Source organism: Macaca fascicularis, chromosome 6, assembly GCF_037993035.2.
Source record: "Macaca fascicularis isolate 582-1 chromosome 6, T2T-MFA8v1.1".
NCBI classification, from domain to species: domain Eukaryota; kingdom Metazoa; phylum Chordata; class Mammalia; order Primates; family Cercopithecidae; genus Macaca; species Macaca fascicularis.
The window spans coordinates 122439275-122460746 of NC_088380.1; the positions used below are offsets into that span (position 1 = coordinate 122439275).

Genomic DNA, 21472 nt, shown 5'->3' on the forward strand with positions numbered 1-21472 from the left:
AAGAGAGGCAGGAGATGAAGCTAAAGAGAATGATGGGGACAGATCATGCCTGTATGCCACACCATGCCCCTTCTTGACATCATTCAGTTTGATGACATCATGCCCAGCATGTTCTCCACAAGAGGAGATACTCCTCTTCAAATCATACTTGTATTTTGCCATTTGAACTGTGCCTCTGCAGAAGGGGCCGTGAGGCTCTCCTCTGATTAGTTACTTTCTTCTCTACCCAGTTATTGTTAGGCTCTGGAAAGATGGGGTTGCTAGGCCAGTGAATAAAGATAAAAGTCAGTGCATCAAAACCAGGCATGGTGTGTGCCTATAGTCCCAGCTACTTGGGAGGCTAAGGTGGGAAGATTGCCTGAGCCCAGGAGTTGAGGCCATGCTAGGCAACCATAGCAGGACCCCTGTCTCCTGGGAAAAAAAAAAAAAAAAAACCAAAAAGCAAAAGAAACAAAAAACATGAGTGCTCCAGTTCTGTACAGCCTCTCTATCAATGAGACCTGTGATCAAGCTTTCCTAAGTCATCTGTAAAGTAACACAACTCAAGAAGAAAATGATTTTTTTTCTTAACTTATTGTCTTCATTATATGTGAATAGAGTTTATGTGAAGCCCACTGGACCCACCTCTATTGTGCCAAAAAGCATTTACATTTTTCCACTCTTGCAATCCTGATATAATTACAAGAATCACTTACTGTCAGTCACAGTTCTCTTTGTTACTCAGGAGGAAAGGACTATCTTTTAATATTCCAGACTCACTGAATTGTTTCAATTACCTTGTACTTACCGAGGAAGAGTACCAGTTGATTCTACCGCATACATATCCTGCTATTTCCTGTCATTAATATATCTTAGTGTGATATGAAAGGGTTATAAAATAAACCTTATTGTAGTAAAAATATATAACATAAAATTTATCATTTTAACGGTTCCAAGTGTACAGTTTTGTGGCATGAAGTATATTCACATTGTTGTGTCACCATCACCACCATCCATCTGTAGAACTTAATCTTTCCCAGCAGAAACTCCTTACACATTAAACACTAACTTCCTATTATCCTCTTCTCCTAGTACCTGGCAAACACCATTCTACTTTGTGTCTCTATAAATTTGACTGCTCTAAGAACCTCATATAGGAGGCATCATGGAATTTTTGTCTTTTTGAAACTAGCTTTTCTTTCAGTATGTCTTCGAAGTTCACTCATGTTGTATAGCATGTATCAAAACTTCCTTAATTGTTAAGATGGAATAATATTTCATTGTATGTGTGTACATACCATTGACCTAAAAGGAAGAGGCTCAAGCACAAAATAGTATTCAGAGTTTACTTGAGCCAAAATGAGAACAGTTGCCTGGGAGAGTCAGGCATTAAATAAAGGGGACATGGAGTGGGATGATACTAAGTTGTCTGTCAAGAATTCTCACTAGTTTATAGATACAACGTTGGTTAATGATTGACTAACATTGTTGAGATACAGGGAGTTGGTTATAATGTGTGGTGTAGCATTATTAGGTTATTTTCTAGTTACTTGTGGCAGTACAAAGCAGTTTCAATAGATAAGTATTTACCATAGCTCAAAGGAGGGAAGTAGGATGTGATTGCTGTCACATTTGATTGCCTTTCTGGGCCAGATCATTTAAAAGGACTTGCATTCCTCAGATAAAAGTTTCTTTCTCAATACCGTATTTTGTTTATCCGTTTGTCAGTGGAAACTTAGGTTGCTTCATCCTTTGGCTATTCTGAATAATGCTGCTGTGAACGTAGATGTACAGATATCTGTTTGAGTTCCTGCTTTTACTTTTTTAGGTACATACCTAGAAGTGGAATTGTTAGATTATATGGTAATTTTATGCTTCGCTTTTTTCTGGGGAAGTGTCACATCATTTTCCACAGCAGCTGTACCGTTTTACCTTCCCACCAGCAATGCACAAAGGTTTTAGTTTCTCTACATCCACGTTACTTTTTGTTTTTTGAAAATAGCCATCCTAATGTTTATGAAGTGATATCTCATTATGGTTTTGATTTGCATTTCTTTAGTGACTAGTGCTGTTGCGGGTCCTTTCATGTGTTTATTGGCCATTTGTGTATCTTTGGAAAAATACCTATTTGAGTCTTTCACCCATTTTAATATTCAGTTGTTTGCTTTTATTGTTTAGTTGTAGGAGTTTTAAAAATATATTCTAGATATCAGTCTCCTATTGTATATATGATTTGCAAATATTTTCTCTAATTCTGTGGTTGCCTTTTTACTCTGTTGATAGTGTCCTTTGATACAACTTTTTAATGAGATTTAACTTACATGTTTTGTTGTTTTGTTGTTGTTGTTGCTGGTGCTTGCTTTTGGTATCATACCCAGAAAATAATTTTTTAATTACTATATAGTAGTACATTGTATAGTATACTATAACCAATGTGGACTTCAATTTTGAGTAAGATTTTTTGATAAGATTAAATAAGAGAATGGTTGCAGAACCTGACATATAAAGACTTAGTAATTGTGTAAATAGTAATGATTACTTTTATTACTGCTTGTTACTTCCTACTTCTAATTGGAAGATCATGTAGTTAGTCATAGTACCATAGAACACACCAGAGATTGTTCTCAAATACTCTTTGTATTTTCTCAGAATGAATTATCTCTTTTATTTTATTTTTTTCCAAAAACCCCAGTGTTTAAATTATATGGGCCCTGTTTTGGTAAAAGGCAAAAGGTTTATAAGATCTGAAGAGAAACCAGAGTATGTGGGCCCTGTTTTAGAATGAACTTGCTGCTTATTATAAAATGCGAAGTCCCAAACACTCTTCAACAGAAAAGTTCTGTAAGAAGACTTTTATAGGAGAAAGTATGGCTATAAAAGTTGCCCCAGCTTTTTTTCTTTTTCTCTGAGAATTAGCCAACCTTTTTAAAAAACATCTCAGTGGCTTCTAGAATTATATCGTGGTGTGCAACCATCGCCACAATCTAAGTTTAGAACATTTTTATCAAACTAAATGAAATTTAGTACCTATTAGCAGTCACTCTTCAATCCCCACTCCCCACCATCCCTGGCAACCACGAATCTGTTTTGTTTCCATAGATTTTTCTATTCTGAACATTTTATATAAATGGAATCATGAAGTATTACAGCCTTGTAATTGGCTTCTTTTACTTAACATGATGCTTTCAGGGTTTGCCTATGTTGTAGCATATATTAATATTTCATTACTTTTTATAGCCAAATAATATTTTAGTATGGAGAGATGTATATACACTGCATCTTGTTTGTTCATTTATCAATTGGTGGACATTTGGGTTGTTTCCACTTTTTGGTTTCCATGAGTAATGATGCTATGAGCATTCATGTGGGAATTTTTGTGTGACCATATGTTCTCATTTCTCTTGGGTATGTAATTGGGAGTAAAATTGCCAAATCATGTGGTAAGAATATGTTTAATTATTTGGAAAAATGCCAGACTATATTCTAAAGTGACTGTACCATTGTGCCTTCCCACCAACAATGTCTGAGGGCTCCAGTTTCTTCATGTCCTAACCAACTATTGTTATTGTCAGTCATTTTTATTCTAGCTGTCCCGATGGGTATCAAGTAGTATCTCATTGTGATGTTCACTTACATTTTCCTGATGACAGATGATGTTGAACGTCTCTTCATGTGATTATCGTCCATTTACATATCTCTTTGAAAGAAATATATATTCAAATCCTTTGCCTGTTTTTAAGTTGAGTTGTCATTTTATTATTGACTTGTAGGAGTTCTTAATATACTCTACGTGCAAATCCTTTATCAGGTATATGTTGTGCATGTATCTCCTCTCATTCCATAGGTTGTCTTTTTACTTTCTTGCTGCTGTCACTTACAGCACAGTGGTTTTGAATTTTGATATCATCTAGTTTATCTCTTTTTTCTTCACTTGAGCTTTTGGTATCCTCTCTCAAAAATCTTTGCCTACTCCAAGGTCAAAATCTTGTAACCATTTTTCCTTTCAAGAGTTTAGTAGCCTTAATTCTTATACCTAGGTCAGTGGTTCATTTCAGGTTAGTTTTGTGTATGGTATAAGGTGGGGATCCAGTTTCATTCTTTTACATGTGGATATTTAGTTGTTCGAGCACCGTTTGTTGATTATTCTTTCCCTATTGAATTGTCTTGGTACTTTACCCCAAGTTTTCCTCCCAAATTTTATCTTGTTCTTGGAGTTCTTAGACCTTCCAGCTGCCACCATGGTTGACCCTCTAAATATTTCAAACTCAGTCTGTCACCTTCTCAGCTTTTTGTTATTTCAGTAATAGAGTGTTTGCCCCTGAAACTGGGAAACATTTTAATATGTGTCTCAGTTCATTTTGTGCTTCTATAACAGAATACTTGAGACTGGATAATTTATAGTGAACAGAAATTTATTTGGTTCATGGTTCTGGAGGCTGGGAAGTCCAAGGTCAGGGAGCCACATGTGGTGAGGGCCTTCCTGCTGCATCATAACATGGTGGAAGGCATCACATGGTATGCATGTGGGCAAATGTGGGAGCAAACTCGCTTTGATAACAAACCCACTACTGTAATAATGACCTTCATTCATTCATGAGAGCAGAGCTCTCATGACCTTATCACCTTTTAAAGGTCTTACCTTTTAACACTGTTGCATTGGAGATTAAATTTCCAACACATGAACTTTGGGGGATACATTCAAACCAAAGCAGAATGGTTGATGGTGGTTTAGGGGGTTAATTATACCTGCCATTTATTTAGTACTTTTTTGTGTGTGCTAAGCATTTTTTATACATTGTAAGAGAAAATATGAGAGAATTCTTCTCTGAAGAAATTTAATGAGGTATCTTGGAGAGTTCTAATTAAGTTACTATTGTAGGTGCCCTAGTCTCTTCTTGTTTGGGATTTAAGAATCCTGCCATCCTGATTGCTGGTTCTTTGTACACTCTGGCTGAAGTTAGGCCTGCCCATGTACAGAGTCTCCAGCCAGACTTCTCACTTAGGAGAGGCATTGGCAAAAAACACACTAACTGAATTTTCTTTGCTAGGGTCTTCTCTTTTTCATGATTCCTAAATGTTTGGAGTGCTCTGAGGCTTTGTCCTCAGACATCTCTTTTTTTTAAGTGCAACATAAACTTATTATTCTTCATATATTTTCTTGATTCTGTGATTTTGTCCACATTTTTACTTCTGCCCTTCATGTAACTTCATACTCCCCATTCTCTATATTTTTGAATTCTACCTATTCTTTAAGGCCCTTCCTCAGTATCTGTCACTTTTCTTTGAAGATGACAATATTGCTGCTCAAAATCATTGTTCCTCTTGACTTCTTACAGTATGTTATTTGTGCTATTATTATGTCAGAAATTGCCCTGTACCTTTTATTATGAAAAGTTACTTTCTCTCTCTATATATATAGATGTGTGTGTGTTTTTTTTTTTTTTTTTTTTTTTTTTTTTGAGACGGAGTTTCACTCTGTAACCCAGGCTGGAGAGCAGTGGCGCAATCTCAGCTCACTGCAACCTCCACCTCCCAGGTTCAAGCGATTCTCCTGCCTCAGTCTCCCGAGTAGCTGGGACTACAGGCATACACCACCACGCCTGGCCACTTTTTTTGTATTTTTAGTAGAGATGGGGTTTCACCATGTTGATCAGGGCAGTCTTGAACTCCTGACCTCAAATGATCTTCTTGCCTTGGCCTCCCAAAGTACAGGGATTACAGGTGTGAGCCAGTCCTATTTTAATATTTTTATTCAACCAGGACCTCACAGCCACCTAGGCTGGAGTCCAGTGGTATGATCACAGCTCACTCGCAGCCTTGATCTTCCTGGGCTCAGGTGATCCTCCCACTTCACCCTCCTGAGTAACTGGGACTACAGGCATGCATCACCATGCCCAGCTAATTTTTGTATTTTTTTGTAGAGATGGAGTTTCACCATGTTGCCCAGGCTTGTCTGGAACTCCTGGCCTCAAGCGATCCTCCCACCTTGGCCTCCCAAAGTGCTGGGATTATAGGCGTGAGCCACTGCGCCTAGTTGATTATGAGGAATTCTGTTTCTTTTTTTGAAATATAAAAAAGGCAAAATACAAAACTATAAGTTCAAAATAATGATATCTTATGTTTTACTTCTTGTATTAGATCATACGCTGTTTGTCTTTGATCTTGGTAATCCTCTATATTTTAACATCTACCAGAGTGAACGAATGCATTTTAAGAAAACACTTTCCTAAATTTTTAAAAGAATGATGAGGATAATGACATATTGATATGATTAGAGGGAAGTTTTAAAGTTGCCTTTGTGATATATGCATAAGGACAGGAAGGAAACATAGGAAAAGAGAAAACATTATTAGTGGGTTTCTGATTTTGTAAAGTTTATTTTTGTTTTTCATTAATGAATTAAATATTAAAATAATAAAAGTTTTTGCCTTTTTGTAACTGTAGTTGTCTTTAGACTGATGTAATCTAGGAGTTGTGACCAACTGAAATATAGCTCTTTTGACTTCTGTTGTGAAACTATACTGTTAGGAAATCTGATCAGCCTGAAGTAAGTTCTAGGCTCCTTAATGAAAGCTGTTAAGTTAAATAAGGGAAATAGTTTTATGTCAGCAGATACTTATTTAAGTTTAGCTTTAGCCTTTGGATGTTTGATTAAAATTTTAAGGCATTCTTTCCTATTTTTTAAATTCATTTTTAATTGACATAATAATTGTGCATATTAATGGGGTACAGTGTGATGTTTTGATCTATGTACACATTATAAAAGGATTCAATCAAGCTAGTTAATATATCCAGCATCTTTTTTTTTTTTTTTTTTTTTTTTAAAGAGATATCATCTTGCTCTCTCTTCCAGGCTGGAGTGCCCTGATGCCCAGGCTGACAGGCAGTGGTGTGATCATTAGCTCACTGCAGCCTCAACCTTTTCAAGGGCTTCAAGGGATCCTTTTGGCTTGGCCTCCTTGGTAGCCAGGACTCCAGGTGCCCGCCACCATGCTCAACTAAGTTTTTGAAACGTTTTGTTTTGTTTAGATGGGGTCTTACTTTGTAGCCTAGGATGGTATGAAATTCTTGGCTTCAAGTGATCCTAGGCCTTGGCCTCCCAAAGTGCTGGGATTACAAACGTGAGCCACCGCACCCAGCAACGTATCTGTCATCTCATCAACTTGTTATTTCTTTGTGGGGAGAATGTTAAAAATACATTATTTTGGAAGTTTTAAATATACATTATTATTAACTGCAGTCATGCAGTTCAGTAGATCACAAAAACTTATTCCTCCAGTCTAACTGAAACTTTGTACCCTTTGATCAACATTTTTGCTTTCCCCATTCCTCTTTTTATTCCCACCACCAGTCTCTGGTAACCACCCTACTGATTTTCTTCATTGAGTATTGCCAGCATTCTAAGAAGATTCCAAGTGGCAGCAGTTGAAGTTCCTATGAGAAATTCTTTCACTGTCAATATAATGAAACATAGTTAAAGGTTAGCACAGTTGACCTCTTCCTTGATAAGCAGTAATATAATGCAGAAAGATAACATTCCTTAAAAGAAAACTTCCTATAAGATTTTATTGTCCTTAGAATTCTAGAACTGACTTTTCAGATAAGGTCCAGAGGTAGTACTTAAAAATAAGTCAGTGTTAATGCATGCTTATTATGTGCCAGATATCATTCTATGAGTATGTACATATATGTATAAAGTAAGTGTATGAACTCAGTTCTCACAACACCACCATGAGGTAGATGCTATTGGTTTCTCTATGCTACAAATGAGGAAAACTCAGGCACAGAGAAGATAAGTAACTTGCCCAAAGTCACACAGTTAACAAAGAGTACATCCAGGAATAAACCCATATATCTGGTTGCAGATTATTTACTCTTCTCTTTCCCTTTTAGTTTGTTTCTTCAAGTTATACATACGTATTGGTTAAAGAATCTAATAGTTCCATAAAGTTTATTATGAAAAATAACATTCCTTCATTTCTCCCTTTCCACAAGTAACTACTTTTAGCTGCTTTCAGTGTTTATGTACATGTGTCTAAATAATGTACTTGTTTTACAGCCTGACTTATTATTTGTAGACGTGATTTATTCTGCTATTAAAATTGATTATTTGGCTGTTCTCTCCTCCACAACTAATTCCCAGTCCTCTCATAGTTATTTCATAATTTTGGTTAGATCAGTGTTTTGATGTTTACATTAATTTATTATGTAAACACTTTCTTCAGCCGAGCCATGTTGTAAACTGTACTGTTTTTTCTTTCCTGACACTTTGTTTTCCTTAAAGGTTGTAATTACCTTTTCTTTTGATGTAGTGTTTAATGCGCTTATCACTAATTTACATCTTTGCCAGTTGTCTAAATCTTACGCATCTTTTCTCCGTTTTATGTTCTTAAATTTTAAGTCTTTTCTGGAGCCTTTTGACGAGGACCAATCCAGACCAGTTGTAAGGCAGTCATGCAGGGATCTTTATTATTTTAGGGGATTCGTTTTGCTTGTTTCCTGTGTTGGACCTCCTGTTGCTTCATTTCTTTGTTTATTATCTTGCCATGGAGGAGCCAGTAATACCCTCCAGTAATTTCTTGAGAAAAGGTCATGGGAAGTAGATTTTTTGTGACCTGGCATGCATGCCCCAAAATTCTTATGACTCCACATTGACTGCATATAAAAGTTTAGGTTTGAATTTTTTCTCAGAACTTTGATTATATGCTCCATTACCTTTTAGTTTCCAGCGTTGCTATCTAAAAGTCTGAAGCAGTTCTGATTACTTATCTTTCATGTGTGATCATTTATACCTTCTAAAAAGTTGCAGATTCCTGTTTTTGGGGCAGAGTTTCTACAGTTTCACAGACCCTTGCCATGGGTCTGTTTTCATTTATTGTGCTGGGTATTTGATGGGTCCTTTGATTGTAGAAACTTTTGTCCTCTACTGGAAACATTTCTTCATTTCCTGTTCTCAAGTCTCCTTTTTTCAGTTTTTCTGAATTTCTCTGGACTCTTCTACATTTCTTATTCTTTCTCTTTCGTTTTCTATCTTTGTGCCCTTTGGCTCTATTTTCTCAACTTTATTTTCCAGTTTTCTACTGAATTTTTAAAATTTCTCCTTATATTTTGAATTCCCATGAGCTTCTTTATTTCTGAATTTCACTCTTTTATTATATACTGTTATTTTATAGTTGCATTATCTTTTCTTACCTTTCATATTAATGATATATATTTTTAAATTTTCTTCTCTTTACTTGGTTTGTTTCCTCTGAGTTGCTTTTTCCCTTATTTTATGTTTAACTTTTTAAAAAAATTTATTTTTTTTAATTTTTATTTTTTATTATAGTTTAAGTTCTGGGATACATGTGCAGAATAGGAAGGTTTGTTACATAGGTATACATGTGCCATGGTGGTTTGCTGCACCTATATTAGAGTTGTCTTCAACTGTCCAATAATCCTTGATTGACTGCTCCTTTCTAAGGATAGAGTACTGAAAGCTGATTGGAAGCTCTAAATCCATGATTAGAGGTTGCCTGTGCGATCTTTACTTGAGGTAATCAAGCTAGGCAATTTAAGTAGTGTAGGAATTGGAATTGTTGTAACTACAACTCCCCAAATCTTCGTGACTTAACATAATAAAAGTTTGTTTCTCACTTACATAAAGTCCAGCGTTGGTGTTCTTGGTCAACTGGAACCTTTCATGTGGGCCTTTTTTTTTTTTTTTTTTTTTTTAAATCATTCTTGAGAAGGGGACAAAGGAACTTCTACATCTAGTTAGCATGGAAGATTTTGCAGGAATTTTCATGAGTGAGGCTTGAATAGTATATTTTTAACAACCTGATCATCTGGGAGGAAAAAAGCTCTGATTTGTAGCATTTGCTGATCTTTGTGGTATAAATACTTCGCCGTGACCAAGTTCAGGCTACCAACATGACGTCACCAAATGCAGAATTAGGAAGAGATACACCCAATAGACTTTCATGCCAGGTCTGGCATACCACAGACTACCAGCCACATTCCACTGGCCAGAACTGTGTTGTATGGCTCCACCTAAATTCAGGGGAGGGTGAAATTGTGTGCCCTGGAAGTAAGGGAACTAGATTTTAGTGAGCAGCTAACAGTTTTCTGTCATAGTTGGTATCTCCATTATCATTAACTTTATATCTAGTTGGAGTTCCTACAGAGTTATGTTCCAATCTCCTGCCTAGATGGTGAAGAAGGCCTAGCGCTAGGTATTCTGAGAACTCTCATTAGACAGGATCTGGTGGTATCTGTACATTTACATAATCCCCATGTTTTCAATGTGGTCCCTGAATTTATTTTATGTTACTGTAACAAATTACCACAGACTTAGTGGCTTAAAACAACACAAACTTATCGTTGTATGGTTCTTTGGGTTAGAAGTCAGACGTGGGTTTTACTGGACTAAAATCAAGGTATTGGTATAGCTGCATCCCTTTCTGGAGGCTCTAGGGGCGAATCTATGCTCTTGTCTTTTCCAGCTCCTAGAGGCCACCCTCATTCCTTGCTTATGGCTTCCATTCTCCATGTTCATAGCCAGCTGCATAGCATATCTCTGATTCTTTTTCTGTAGTCATATCTCCCTCTGACCACAGCCCAGGAAAGATTCTCAGATTTTAAAGTACCATGCCATGCAATTAGCCCCACCTATATAATCTGGGATAATATCTTCATCTCAGAGTCCTTAATCACATCTGCAAAGGCATTTGTCATGTTAACCACATATTTACAGGTTCCGGGGATTAGGGTGTTGTCATTTTTTGGTGGACCATTTTTCTGCCTACCACAATACCACTTGCTCTCCGAAGACCCTCCCTTTGATCTATTCCTAGTAATAAGATTAAGAACGTTTCTTGGGGATGGTAGTGGGAATTTAGTGATCCTTCTGCTTTTTAAACAAACTTTTAGTCCTTATTTTACACTACTGTCTTCATCCTCACTTCCAGACATATGTAAAAGCACCAATTCATGAGTTTTTGCCTATTTTGTGACACAAATTGAGTTAGTTTTATGATTTCCCTCTCACCATTTAGGATTAAATTTTCTGAGAATACTTTAACACTTATTTAAACGCTTTCAAGATTTTGTTGTTCTTGTCTTCCTTTCCCATTCTCCTCATCCTTGTGTGTTTATGCCTTTACTGAAAAAAACCCTTTAATATTGTTTTAGCTGGGGTTTGGGCAGGCAACAAATGCAGATGTGTGTTTAATTTACCATCTTAATTAGAACACAGCTTGCACTTTTAACTTCTATACCATACTGCCTTAACTTTATTGCCTCTTTTTTTGTGTGTAAGGTAACCCAGATTTTGGGTAATATAAAGGGATGTGGATCTTGTCTTCTAGATTACAAATTTATTTATTCAGTACACTTTTCTTGGCTACTCTACATCAGCCACTTTGCTGAGCATTTCAAATACAAAGCTCAGGTTCTGGTGTTGGAATTCAGACTACCACAAAGGAAATTTGAGCACATTGTTATAAGTGTATGATAGGAATAGAAACAATACCAAAGAAACATGGAGAAAGAAGGGACTACTTTTAATTGAGAGTCAGGAAAGACTTCATAGAAGTCGTAACGTTCTAGCTGTGTCTTAGAAAGGGTGTTGCTGGAGAATGGAGTGAGGAAGTTGTTCCCAGACAGAAGTGGGAAAATGTGAAGAAGGTGAATGGTAAGAAGTTCATTGTGGCTGGAGCAGATTATATGGGGGAGAAGAAAGAGATGATGAAACTTCAGGGATTAGTCTGGCTTAGATATTGGAGAACGTTTTATGGCATGGTAGGGAGTTTTTATTTAGGTCAGATAAAAGCTAGAGATCTTTAAGAAAGGAAGTAACATGGCTTACACATCTTTGGTTAAATTTATTTCTAAGTTTTTAAAAAAATTTCTTGTTGTTTGGGATGATATTGTGAATGAATTTTTAAAAATTATTATTTAAAAAAATTTTTTGGAGGCAGAGTCTTGCTCTGTCATCCAGACTGGATTGTGATGGGATGATCTTGGCTCACTGTAACCTCCACCTCCCAGGCTCAAGCAATCCTCCTACCTCAGCCTCCCAAGTAGCTGGGACTACAGACATGCACTAGCATGCCTGGGTAATTTGTTGTAGAGACAGAGTTTTGCCACGTTGCCCAGGCTGGTCTCAAACTCCTAGACTCAAGAGATCATCCCACCTCAGTCTCCCAAAGTGTTGAGATTGCAGACGTGAGTCACTGAACCAGGCCAAAATTTTTCTTTTCTTGTTTTTTTGAGATGGGGTCTTGCTGTGTTGCCCAGGCTGATCTTGAACTTCTGGGCTCAAGTGATGATCCCCCTTGGCCTCCCAAAGTGCTGAGATTATAGGTGTGAACTACTGTGCACAACTGAGAATCATTCATATTTAAGGACGTGGTTCAGTTCTTTAACTTACTTTTTATAGGATTCCATTGTACAATTCCATTCCGTAATTTATCCTTCTGTGACTGGTGGACATTTGGGTCCTTTTCAGCTTTTCTTATTACAAACAGTGCTTTTATGAACATTCTTCTGTTTGTCTCCTGGTACAGAGGTTAAGAGATTTTTTTATGTACAGTTGACCCTTGTAAGGCTCCACTTACACACAGCTTTTTTTCAGTAAGTATATTGGGAAATTTTTTGGAGATTTTTGACAAATTGAAAACACTTGCAAATTGTATAACCTAGAAATAAAAAAAAAATGGGCCGGGCGCGGTGGCTCAAGCCTGTAATCCCAGCACTTTGGGAGGCCGAGACGGGTGGATCACAAGGTCAGGAGATCGAGACCATCCTGGCTAACCCGGTGAAACCCCGTCTCTACTAAAAAATACAAAAAAAACTAGCCGGGCGAGGTGGCGGGCGCCTGTAGTCCCAGCTACTCGGGAGGCTGAGGCAGGAGAATGGCGTGAACCCGGGAGGCGGAGCTTGCAGTGAGCTGAGATCCGGCCACTGCACTCCAGCCTGGGTGACAGAGCGAGACCCCGTCTCAAAAAAAAAAAAAAAAAAAAAAAAAAGAAATAAAAAAAATAAGTTTGGAGGTATGTCATCAATGCATAAAACAGTAGATACTAGCTTATTTTATCATTTACTACCATAAAATATATACAAATCCATCATAAAAAGTTAAAATGTATCAAAATTTATGCAAACACTTAGAGACTGGACATGGTGCTACTCTCGGTACGTGGTGCTACTCTCAGTACGTGGTGCTACTCTCAGTGGAGAGAACTGTAAACAAATGGAAAGATGCACTATTAAATTATAACTGTATAAAATTAACTGTGGTTTATACTGTACTACTGTAGTAATTCCAATATTCTGTTGCTATTGTGGTAAATTCAGGTGTTTTGAGAATCTGCTTAAAATGCTGTGTGATGCTAATCATCTCCTGGTGAGCAGTTTGTATCTTTAGTAAATTGCACATCACAGTAAAAAGTGCTTTCTCCCAATTCCTGTGTAATTTGTTGTCATGTTTGTTATAATATCATAAACCTTGACGTGCTACTAGTGATGTTGGAAGTGCTCCCAAGCAGCAGAGAAATGTCATGACACTACAAGAAAAAGTTAAATTGCTTGATATGTACCTTAGATAGAGGTCTGTGGCTGTGGTTGCCCACTATTTCAAGATAAATGAATCCAGCAAAAGGACTATCATAAAGAAAATAAAATTCATGGCCAGGCACAGTGGCTTATGCCTGTAATCCCAGCACTTTGGGAGGCCAAGGCAGGCGGATGACTTGAGGTCAGGAGTTCAAGACCAGCTTGGCCAACATGGCAAAACCCTGTTTCTACTACAAATACAAAAATTATAGCTGGACGCGGTAGCTCACACCTGTAATCCTAGCCCTTTGGGAGACTGAGGTAGGTGGATCACCTGAGGTCGAGTTCAAGACCAGCCTGGCCAACATGGTGAAACCTCGTCTCTACTAAAAATACAAAAATTAGCTGGGCATGGTGGTGGGCGCCTGTAATCCCAGCTACTTGGGAGGCTGAGGCAGGAGAACCGCTTGAACCCAGGAGGCGGAGGTTGCAGTGAGTGAGATCATGCCATTACACTCCAGCCTGGGCAACAGAGCAAAAACTCTGTCTTGATAAAATAAAATAGAAATAAATTAAAATAAAATAAAATAGAAACAAAAATTAGCTGGGCATGGTGGCAGGCACCTGTAATCCCAGCTACTCTGGAGGCTGAGACAGGAGAATTGCTTGAACCCTGGTGGTGGGTTGCAGTGAACCGAGATTGCACCAGTGTTCTCCATCCAGCCTGGGCAACAGAGGGAGACTCCATCTAAAAAAAAAAAAAAAAAAAAGAAAAGAATATTCATGAATCTGTAGCTATAGCTATGCCAATGTGTGAGAAAACTTTGCACCTTTTGCAAAATCCCTTTTTATCTAATATTGAAAATCCAGCTCTTATGTGGGCACAGGAATGCTGTAAGAAAGGCATACCTATAGAATATGATTTGAGAAAAAGTGAAGTCATTATATGATAACATAAAGCATAAGGAAGGTAAAGGATCTAAAGCTGGAGAATTTAATGCCAGCGAAGGACGGTTTGTTGCTTATAGAAAGAGGTTTGACTTTTAAAATGTCACGATGACAGATTGTTAAGAGAAAAAGTATAGCTAAGTTACATTTTTGGGGAGTCAAAACTTATACATAGATTTCCAAATGCATGGGGGATTGGCATCCCTAACCGCCACATTGTTCAAGGGTCAACTGTCTGTGTAATTGCCAATGCTCAATTGTTTTTGATCTTCAAAAACTGGTTTCATATGGTTTAGAATAGTATCTAGGAGAGAAAGTGCTGGTTAATAAAACTGTTTCCCCAAGTGATTATATGTTTACCCTACCACTGGTGAGGTGAGAGTTTCTTTGGCTCTACATCTTTGTCAACATTTTATACTATGATATTCTTATACTTTTGCCAATATGGTACATGTGGAACTATCTCGTCGTTTTAATTTGTATTTCACTTAATTACTGCTGAGGTTTAGTATCTTTTTATTTCTTTGTGGACCATTTACATCCTTTCCTGTGAAATTGGTGTTCATGATCTTGTTCAGTTCTCTATTGCAGTGTTTAGGAAACTGACTCTTGTTTTGTTTTGTTTTGTTTGAGATGGAGTCTCACTCTGTCACCAGGCTGGAGTGCAGTGGCGCGATCTTAGCTTACTGTAATCTCTGCCTCCTGGCTTCAAGCGATTCTCCTGCTTCAGCCTCCCGAGTAGCTGGGATTACAGGCACACGCCACCACACCCAGCTATTTTTGTATTTTCAGTAGAGATGGGGTTTCACCATGTTGGCCAGGATGGTCTCAATCTCCTGACCTTGTGATCCGCCCGCCTAGGCCTCTCAAAGTGCTGGGATTACAGGCATGAGCCACTGTGCCCGGTCAGGACGCTGACTCTTACTGGAATATGAATTGCTTAGTCCAGCTTAATAAATATTTATTGAGCCAATCCTTGGCTTTAGATCAACTTATATAAAGATGAGTAAGATATATGGACTCTTACCTCAGTCTGTATTTAGTAAAGGTTAAACTTAATTGGAAGCTCCATAGTTCTATTTCTTTTCTCCATTCAAATATAGATTAGCTATGCTATTTATAACTTTACCTTTCTGGTTCAGTTTACTCATTCGTAAGATAATCAGCTTTGACTAACATCTAGTTTCCCTTTTACCAGTGTGTGTAATTCATCTAATATTTTTTCTTGTTGGTTTTTGAAACTTAGAAATATGTTACTTTTATTATAGTGGTAAATATAAATACTTGGTTTTTTCTTTCCTTTTTCATCAAAAAGTGTTGGGTTTTGCTTCTGTAAGGTGTAATTTAAGTCACTTCTCCAAGGACCCCTCTCTTAGATGGATTTTCCAGATACATATTACTACCTTTGATTTTAAAAATTCTTAAAATGCTATTAAACCTATACCCTCCGTCCTAATATATATGAATTATTCTTCCTCAGAGTGAAGATACACAACAGCAAATCATCAGGGAGACTTTCCATTTGGTATCTAAGAGAGATGAAAATGTTTGTAATTTCCTAGAAGGAGGATTGTAAGTAAAGCATTTCATAGACATTTCTAAGTTTTGACTATATGATTAAAATATATGCTGTTTAATCAGTTTATGGTAAAAGTTTTCTAATTTTGATTAATTGGATTAGGTGAATTAATTGCCACCTATGTTAGCTATAAATCTAACCTAAAGAATTATTTTTTAAAGATATGAAATCTTTTTTTCTCTCTTAAAAATTTTGAAAGGGAATTTTATATAAAGGTAATATATTAATGGTAAAAATTCCAACATTACAGGGAAGTATAAAATGTAAAATAAGAATCTCTCAACTTTAGTCCTTCTACCCAATTTCTTGTGTATCCTTCTAGAAAATTGTTTGTATAGACTAACATATGAAGTATATGTGCTGACTAACATACAACCTTGAAATTTTTATTTATGAGATTATGCTTATTTGCTCATTTGCATGTTGCTGGTTCTCAGTATGTTCAAAAACTTTGCATATAAACACGTCTAGGACAAGGTTATTCTTTTTAATGACTATAGAGTATTCCTTTGTGTGAATGTGCATAAAAATTAGATTACATTTTTTATTTTACTATTACAATACTGAAGTCTGTTTTTCAAATATACCTAATTCAGCTAATCGATTTTTCTATTTTAAAATGAATAAGAATATTGCCAAATATTACAAATAAATACTTTTAAACTAATAGCTTCCATGAAAACAGTTTGTTCTCAAACATGAATCAGTCAGAGAAACCTAGAATTTTCTGTATTTTAATGTGTATGATGGATGAGAAATACTCTGGATAACAGGGAATCCATGGTCATAAGTTACTTTTTATCATGTGGAACACTTAACTTGGGTTTCCTAAAAGGTTATATCATGCTGTCCTTAAATGTCCAATACATACTTAAAAATGTTTCTGTTAACTCAAGGCTTCTAATTTAATAATTGAGACAAGTGTACCTGCTTCTGTTTTTGAATTTTACTTGTATTGATTCAACTTTAGTTGTCTTTGACATTACTGTCACTTCCTCTCATCCTAGCCTCTTGATTTCTTATCTCCTAGGAAACTTACCACCCAGCACAGTGTGTACTGCATTTAGAAGTAAGAACCTGATTAATCTAACTAGGGTGCTATTTGAAATAGAAATTGTGGCTTGAAATTGTGATTGTTCTTTTTTAACCTTACAAAAAATAGAAAGCAAATATTGCAGCAGAGATGAGGCTACACATCTAGTTTAATCCTAGTTTTGTTACTAAGAGGCTGATTTTCTTGGACAGGTCCCTTAAATTCTTGGGCCTCAGTTTTCTCCTCTATAAAATGAGTTATTTGGACTAACAGGATTTCTCAATCCTGTGGTTGTATATGATGTATTGCATTCTGTACAGGAATTTTTATCAGTATTATACTATAGCTTAAAGATAAAATTATATTTTTAAAGGTAAAATATATACTTGCCACGTTAATATTTTTGCTTGCTTTTAATAGCATTAATGGCCTCTTTGAAACATATTCTTCAGAAGTTTGCTCTCCTTTTAAAGTAAAGCAAAATTTTAAGATAGTCACTAAATTGCTGATTCAGAATGAAGTGAAGCCTCCTATTTGTGTTCTTTTTACCTCTTTCAGGGAACAATTGCAGTCACAGTCTATAAATACACTCTCAGAATCTTTAAATTGCATGTAGATATTTTTAAATTAAATATCTTCTCTAGAGGAGTATCTAGGATAGTAGGAAATTTTTATTCTTGTCAAAGATCATTTCTCCTTTTGCTATTAGAGGACATAGAAGTAGTATATACCTTGAGAAGTTGTTTCTACAGAACTTGTAAGTTTAGTATTATTTTTACTGCATAAAAACTAGATGCTGGCCGGGCATGGTGGCTCACACCTGTAATCCTAGCATTTTGGGAGGCCTAGGCATGCAGATCTCCTGAGCTCAGGAGTTCGAGACCAGCCCCATCTCTACTAAAAGTACAAAAATCAGCCAGGTGTGGTGGTGCGCACTTGTAATCCCAGCTACTTTAGTGGCTTGAAGCCAGGAAGCGGAGGCTGCTGAGATAGCGCCACCCAGGCTCTGTCACAGCCTGGGTGACAGAGTGAAACTCTGTCTCAAAAAGAAAGAAGAGAGAGAGAGAGAGAAAGAAATGCCATTTTCCTATATTCTGTTGGGATGGATGTTAGTTTACTTTTGGTTTCATATAACCTTGATTGTAAATTATGTTAAGTGTTTAGAGGTCTTTTAAGAAGGTGAATTCATTATTGCAAACTTAACTATGAAATAGCTAAACTATATTTAGAAAATTATAAGATGTTTGGAATGATTCCTAAATTATTATTTTTAAAATACTAAAATTCCAGTCATTATAAATAAAAGTATTTCATTAAAGAATTTAGTATCCTAGCTTAGTTTTCTTGCATTTATATTTCAAAACAATGTAATTCTGGAAGAGATCTTGATGGTGAATCTATCCAAAACTTAAGAAGTGTCATTCTTCTTTTTTTTCTAGTTGATAATCAGTCTTAAGCTGTGTAACTTACTGTGACGTATGGAGTTAAATACTAGTAAGCACTTACAAATGCCCCATGATCTAATTTCTGCCTACTTCTCTGACTGTATCATTTACTAATCTTTTCTTATCTACTGGCCTTTTTTCTCTTCCCTGAACATACATGCTTTGTTCTTGATGAAATGGCCGTTTATTACTTACTACCTTAGCTTGAAATGCTCTTCTCTAAATTTTTTTCAAGCCAACTCCTTATCATTAGATCTCAGCTTAAATGTCACTCTTGCTTAATATTCAGCCTGAAATAGGGAACCCATCAATATATCATCATTGTATTTTGATTCTCAGTGTAACACTTGCCACTATCTGATGATGTTCTGATATGTTTGTTTATTGCTCCTTCCCCACTACCAGTACCTGGCACACAGTAGTTACTCAGAGAACGGTTTAATGAATGAATGAACTGAAATTAAGCACTGGCTTCTTTTACTTGATATTGCTGAAGAAAACAGCCATCTTAATTTACCTAGTCTCTGAATAAGTTCACTTAAATGCTTTGCCATTGAATGTCACCTTTCATTTGACAAGTGGTTTTTAAACAAATTGTCAGTTTGCTTGAGCTAATGAAAATGTTTTGCATTTTGTTTCCAATAACATTACAATTTTTTTGTCATTTAGATTAATTGGAGGATCTGACAACAAACTGATTTATAGACATTATGCAACGTTATATTTTGTCTTCTGTGTGGATTCCTCAGAAAGTGAACTTGGCATTTTAGATCTAATTCAAGTAAGTTAACACTTGCTTCTTACTATCTTAAATAACAGTTTGGCATTTAAATTTTTAAAAACTTATATGTTCTAAATTTTCTAAAATGATGTTAGTAAGAAATAAAGCATTTCATAATAGATATTTTTGTTGGTAAAAGTGGTCAAAGGACATAGAAACAAGCAAATATTTGATCTGATTAAAACTATCATAACTAATTTCATCATGACCTTTTATCTTGCTCATGTAAGTTACAGCAAGGATCTCAAGACTCGTGGGTTTCTTAACACATGTATCCAAAACTAACCCTAAAACCTACCTCTCCGTGTTTCCTGAAAATCTTTCATAAAGTCTCTGGAACTCAAGGTCAGTCATCAGCAAATTTCTTTTTATCTTCAGCCTCTTCTGTTAATATTACTTTAATTTTGCTCTAAATTAAATCTTGCTTCCCTGATGATACTACCTGCAACCCTTTCAGGTAGTAGCCATTTTCTCTCCTGCTTCTTTCTGCCTTTGAACCTGGAGGTGTACTCTTAGCTTCTCATTGCATTTTCCAGACCATTCTTTCTTCTCAAACACCTCCAAATTTTATCTTATGTTATCAGACTATACCACCTTCTATCCATTTAGTTATAGTCATCACTCATCTCCATCTCTCATTCAGTGGAGATTTTGTTAAGAATTGTGAAGTGTCTGAGATTTGCTTTACTTGCAAGCTAGGAAGTTAACCTACCATAATTTCATGGATGCTGGCAGAAGACAGGAGATTTCTGGGCCAGAGACAAAGGACCTTATTACTAATAGCAAAAACTTTAGCTAAAGTGACAGCATTTGCTTGCATGAATTCTCTGATTCCCAAGGGGTGATATGAAGAGGTCCAGATGATACCTGCACACACCATGGATTAAATGACAGATGAGGAACACCAAGCTTAGGGAACTGGAATCTTTTATAATGGATACTAAGCTTGTCTGCCCTTGTTTGGAAGGAAGAGACTGTCTCTTCCAAGAGTGTAAGGAAACCTATCCTTTGCTGTGGAAGAAGACACTGTCTATTTTCCAGGGCTGTTTGATACACAAGCATGCTTAAAAAGATAGCCCAGAACAAAGACAGTCCATGCCTCTGCTCACAATATGTGCAGAAACACAAGATCCATGGAAAATTGTCTCCTAATAGATTATGGTTCTTGGTTTACTGGCATTCATTCCAGTACTGCTTGTTTTGTAATTCTTGGTGATTCCATTGTTCATATGTATAATTCTTCTAATATCCTGGTGTCTTCAAATCTGAAACTCCTCTCTGCCGATAAATTTTGCCCTGCATTCCATCTCACTATGTACCCACTTCTATATTTTATCTTTGTCTAAACTGTAACCCCTCCATAATCTCAATTTCACAGTTTTGAAGTGTTTAGACCTATTGGAACCCTGTTTTAAAAATCTATTTTTTTTTCAGTCTCTGATTTTACTGATCTTACTTTCCTTATTCCAGCTTAAATTTCATAGTCATGATAGTGATATAGCCTTGTGTACACTTAACTCCTTGTCCACACCCATACATCTGAACACACGTAGAGGAAAAAAAAGTAACCATGTTTACCAGTCTCACTTTAAATTAATGATCCTTTAGCTCAGTGAGTCCTTTATGCTACCCAAGAATCATTTTCTGTTTCCCCGGTCCATTTACTCTCCCATACCTCTAGATGACTACTCATACAGTCTCCTCTCTCCTAAAATATCTAGCACTTTTAGCACCTTGCTTCCCAGTACACAGATAAAATTGGCTTTTGAAGTTATCAAGAAGGAGGCATGGTTTGAGCTCTAGTTGGTGTTACAGAATAGACAAGAAATTAACCCAAGCAGACAACTTAGGTAATAAATTCTTAGCACTGTGGCTAAGGCTTTAAAAATAGAAACATTGTGGCCAGGTGTGGTAGTTCACACCTGTAATCCTAGCACTTTGGGAGGCTGAGCTGAGCAGATCACTTGAGCCCAGGAGTTCGAGACCAGCCTGGGCAACATGGCAAAACCCCATCTCTACAAAAATTAACGAGGCATGCTGTTCTGCACCTGTAGTCCCGGCCACTCGGGAGGCTGAGGCGGGAGCCAGAGAGGATGGCTTGTAGTGAGCTGAGATTGTACCACTCACTCCAGCTCAGGTAACAGAGTGAGACCCTGTCAAAAAAATATAAA

The 21472-nt window shown here is 36.6% G+C and overlaps 1 protein-coding gene across 19 annotated transcripts in view; it reads left to right on the forward strand.

The window, feature by feature from the left end:
• AP3S1 (adaptor related protein complex 3 subunit sigma 1) overlaps positions 1-21472 on the forward strand; it is a 158326-nt gene that overhangs the window by 7882 nt on the left and 128972 nt on the right. For 17 of the 19 annotated variants that reach the window (XR_012414023.1, XR_010587573.2, XR_010587572.1 and 14 more), the window contains exons 2-3: positions 15944-16035; positions 19190-19301. The exons of the other annotated variants lie outside the window; for them this stretch is intronic. Coding sequence is in view for 13 of the 17 variants with exons in the window: in XM_073994079.1 (XP_073850180.1) it covers positions 15944-16035; positions 19190-19301 (204 nt within the window). In the remaining 4 variants the exon portion in view is untranslated. The remainder of the gene's footprint in view (positions 1-15943; positions 16036-19189; positions 19302-21472) is intronic. 19 annotated transcript variants of the gene reach the window in all.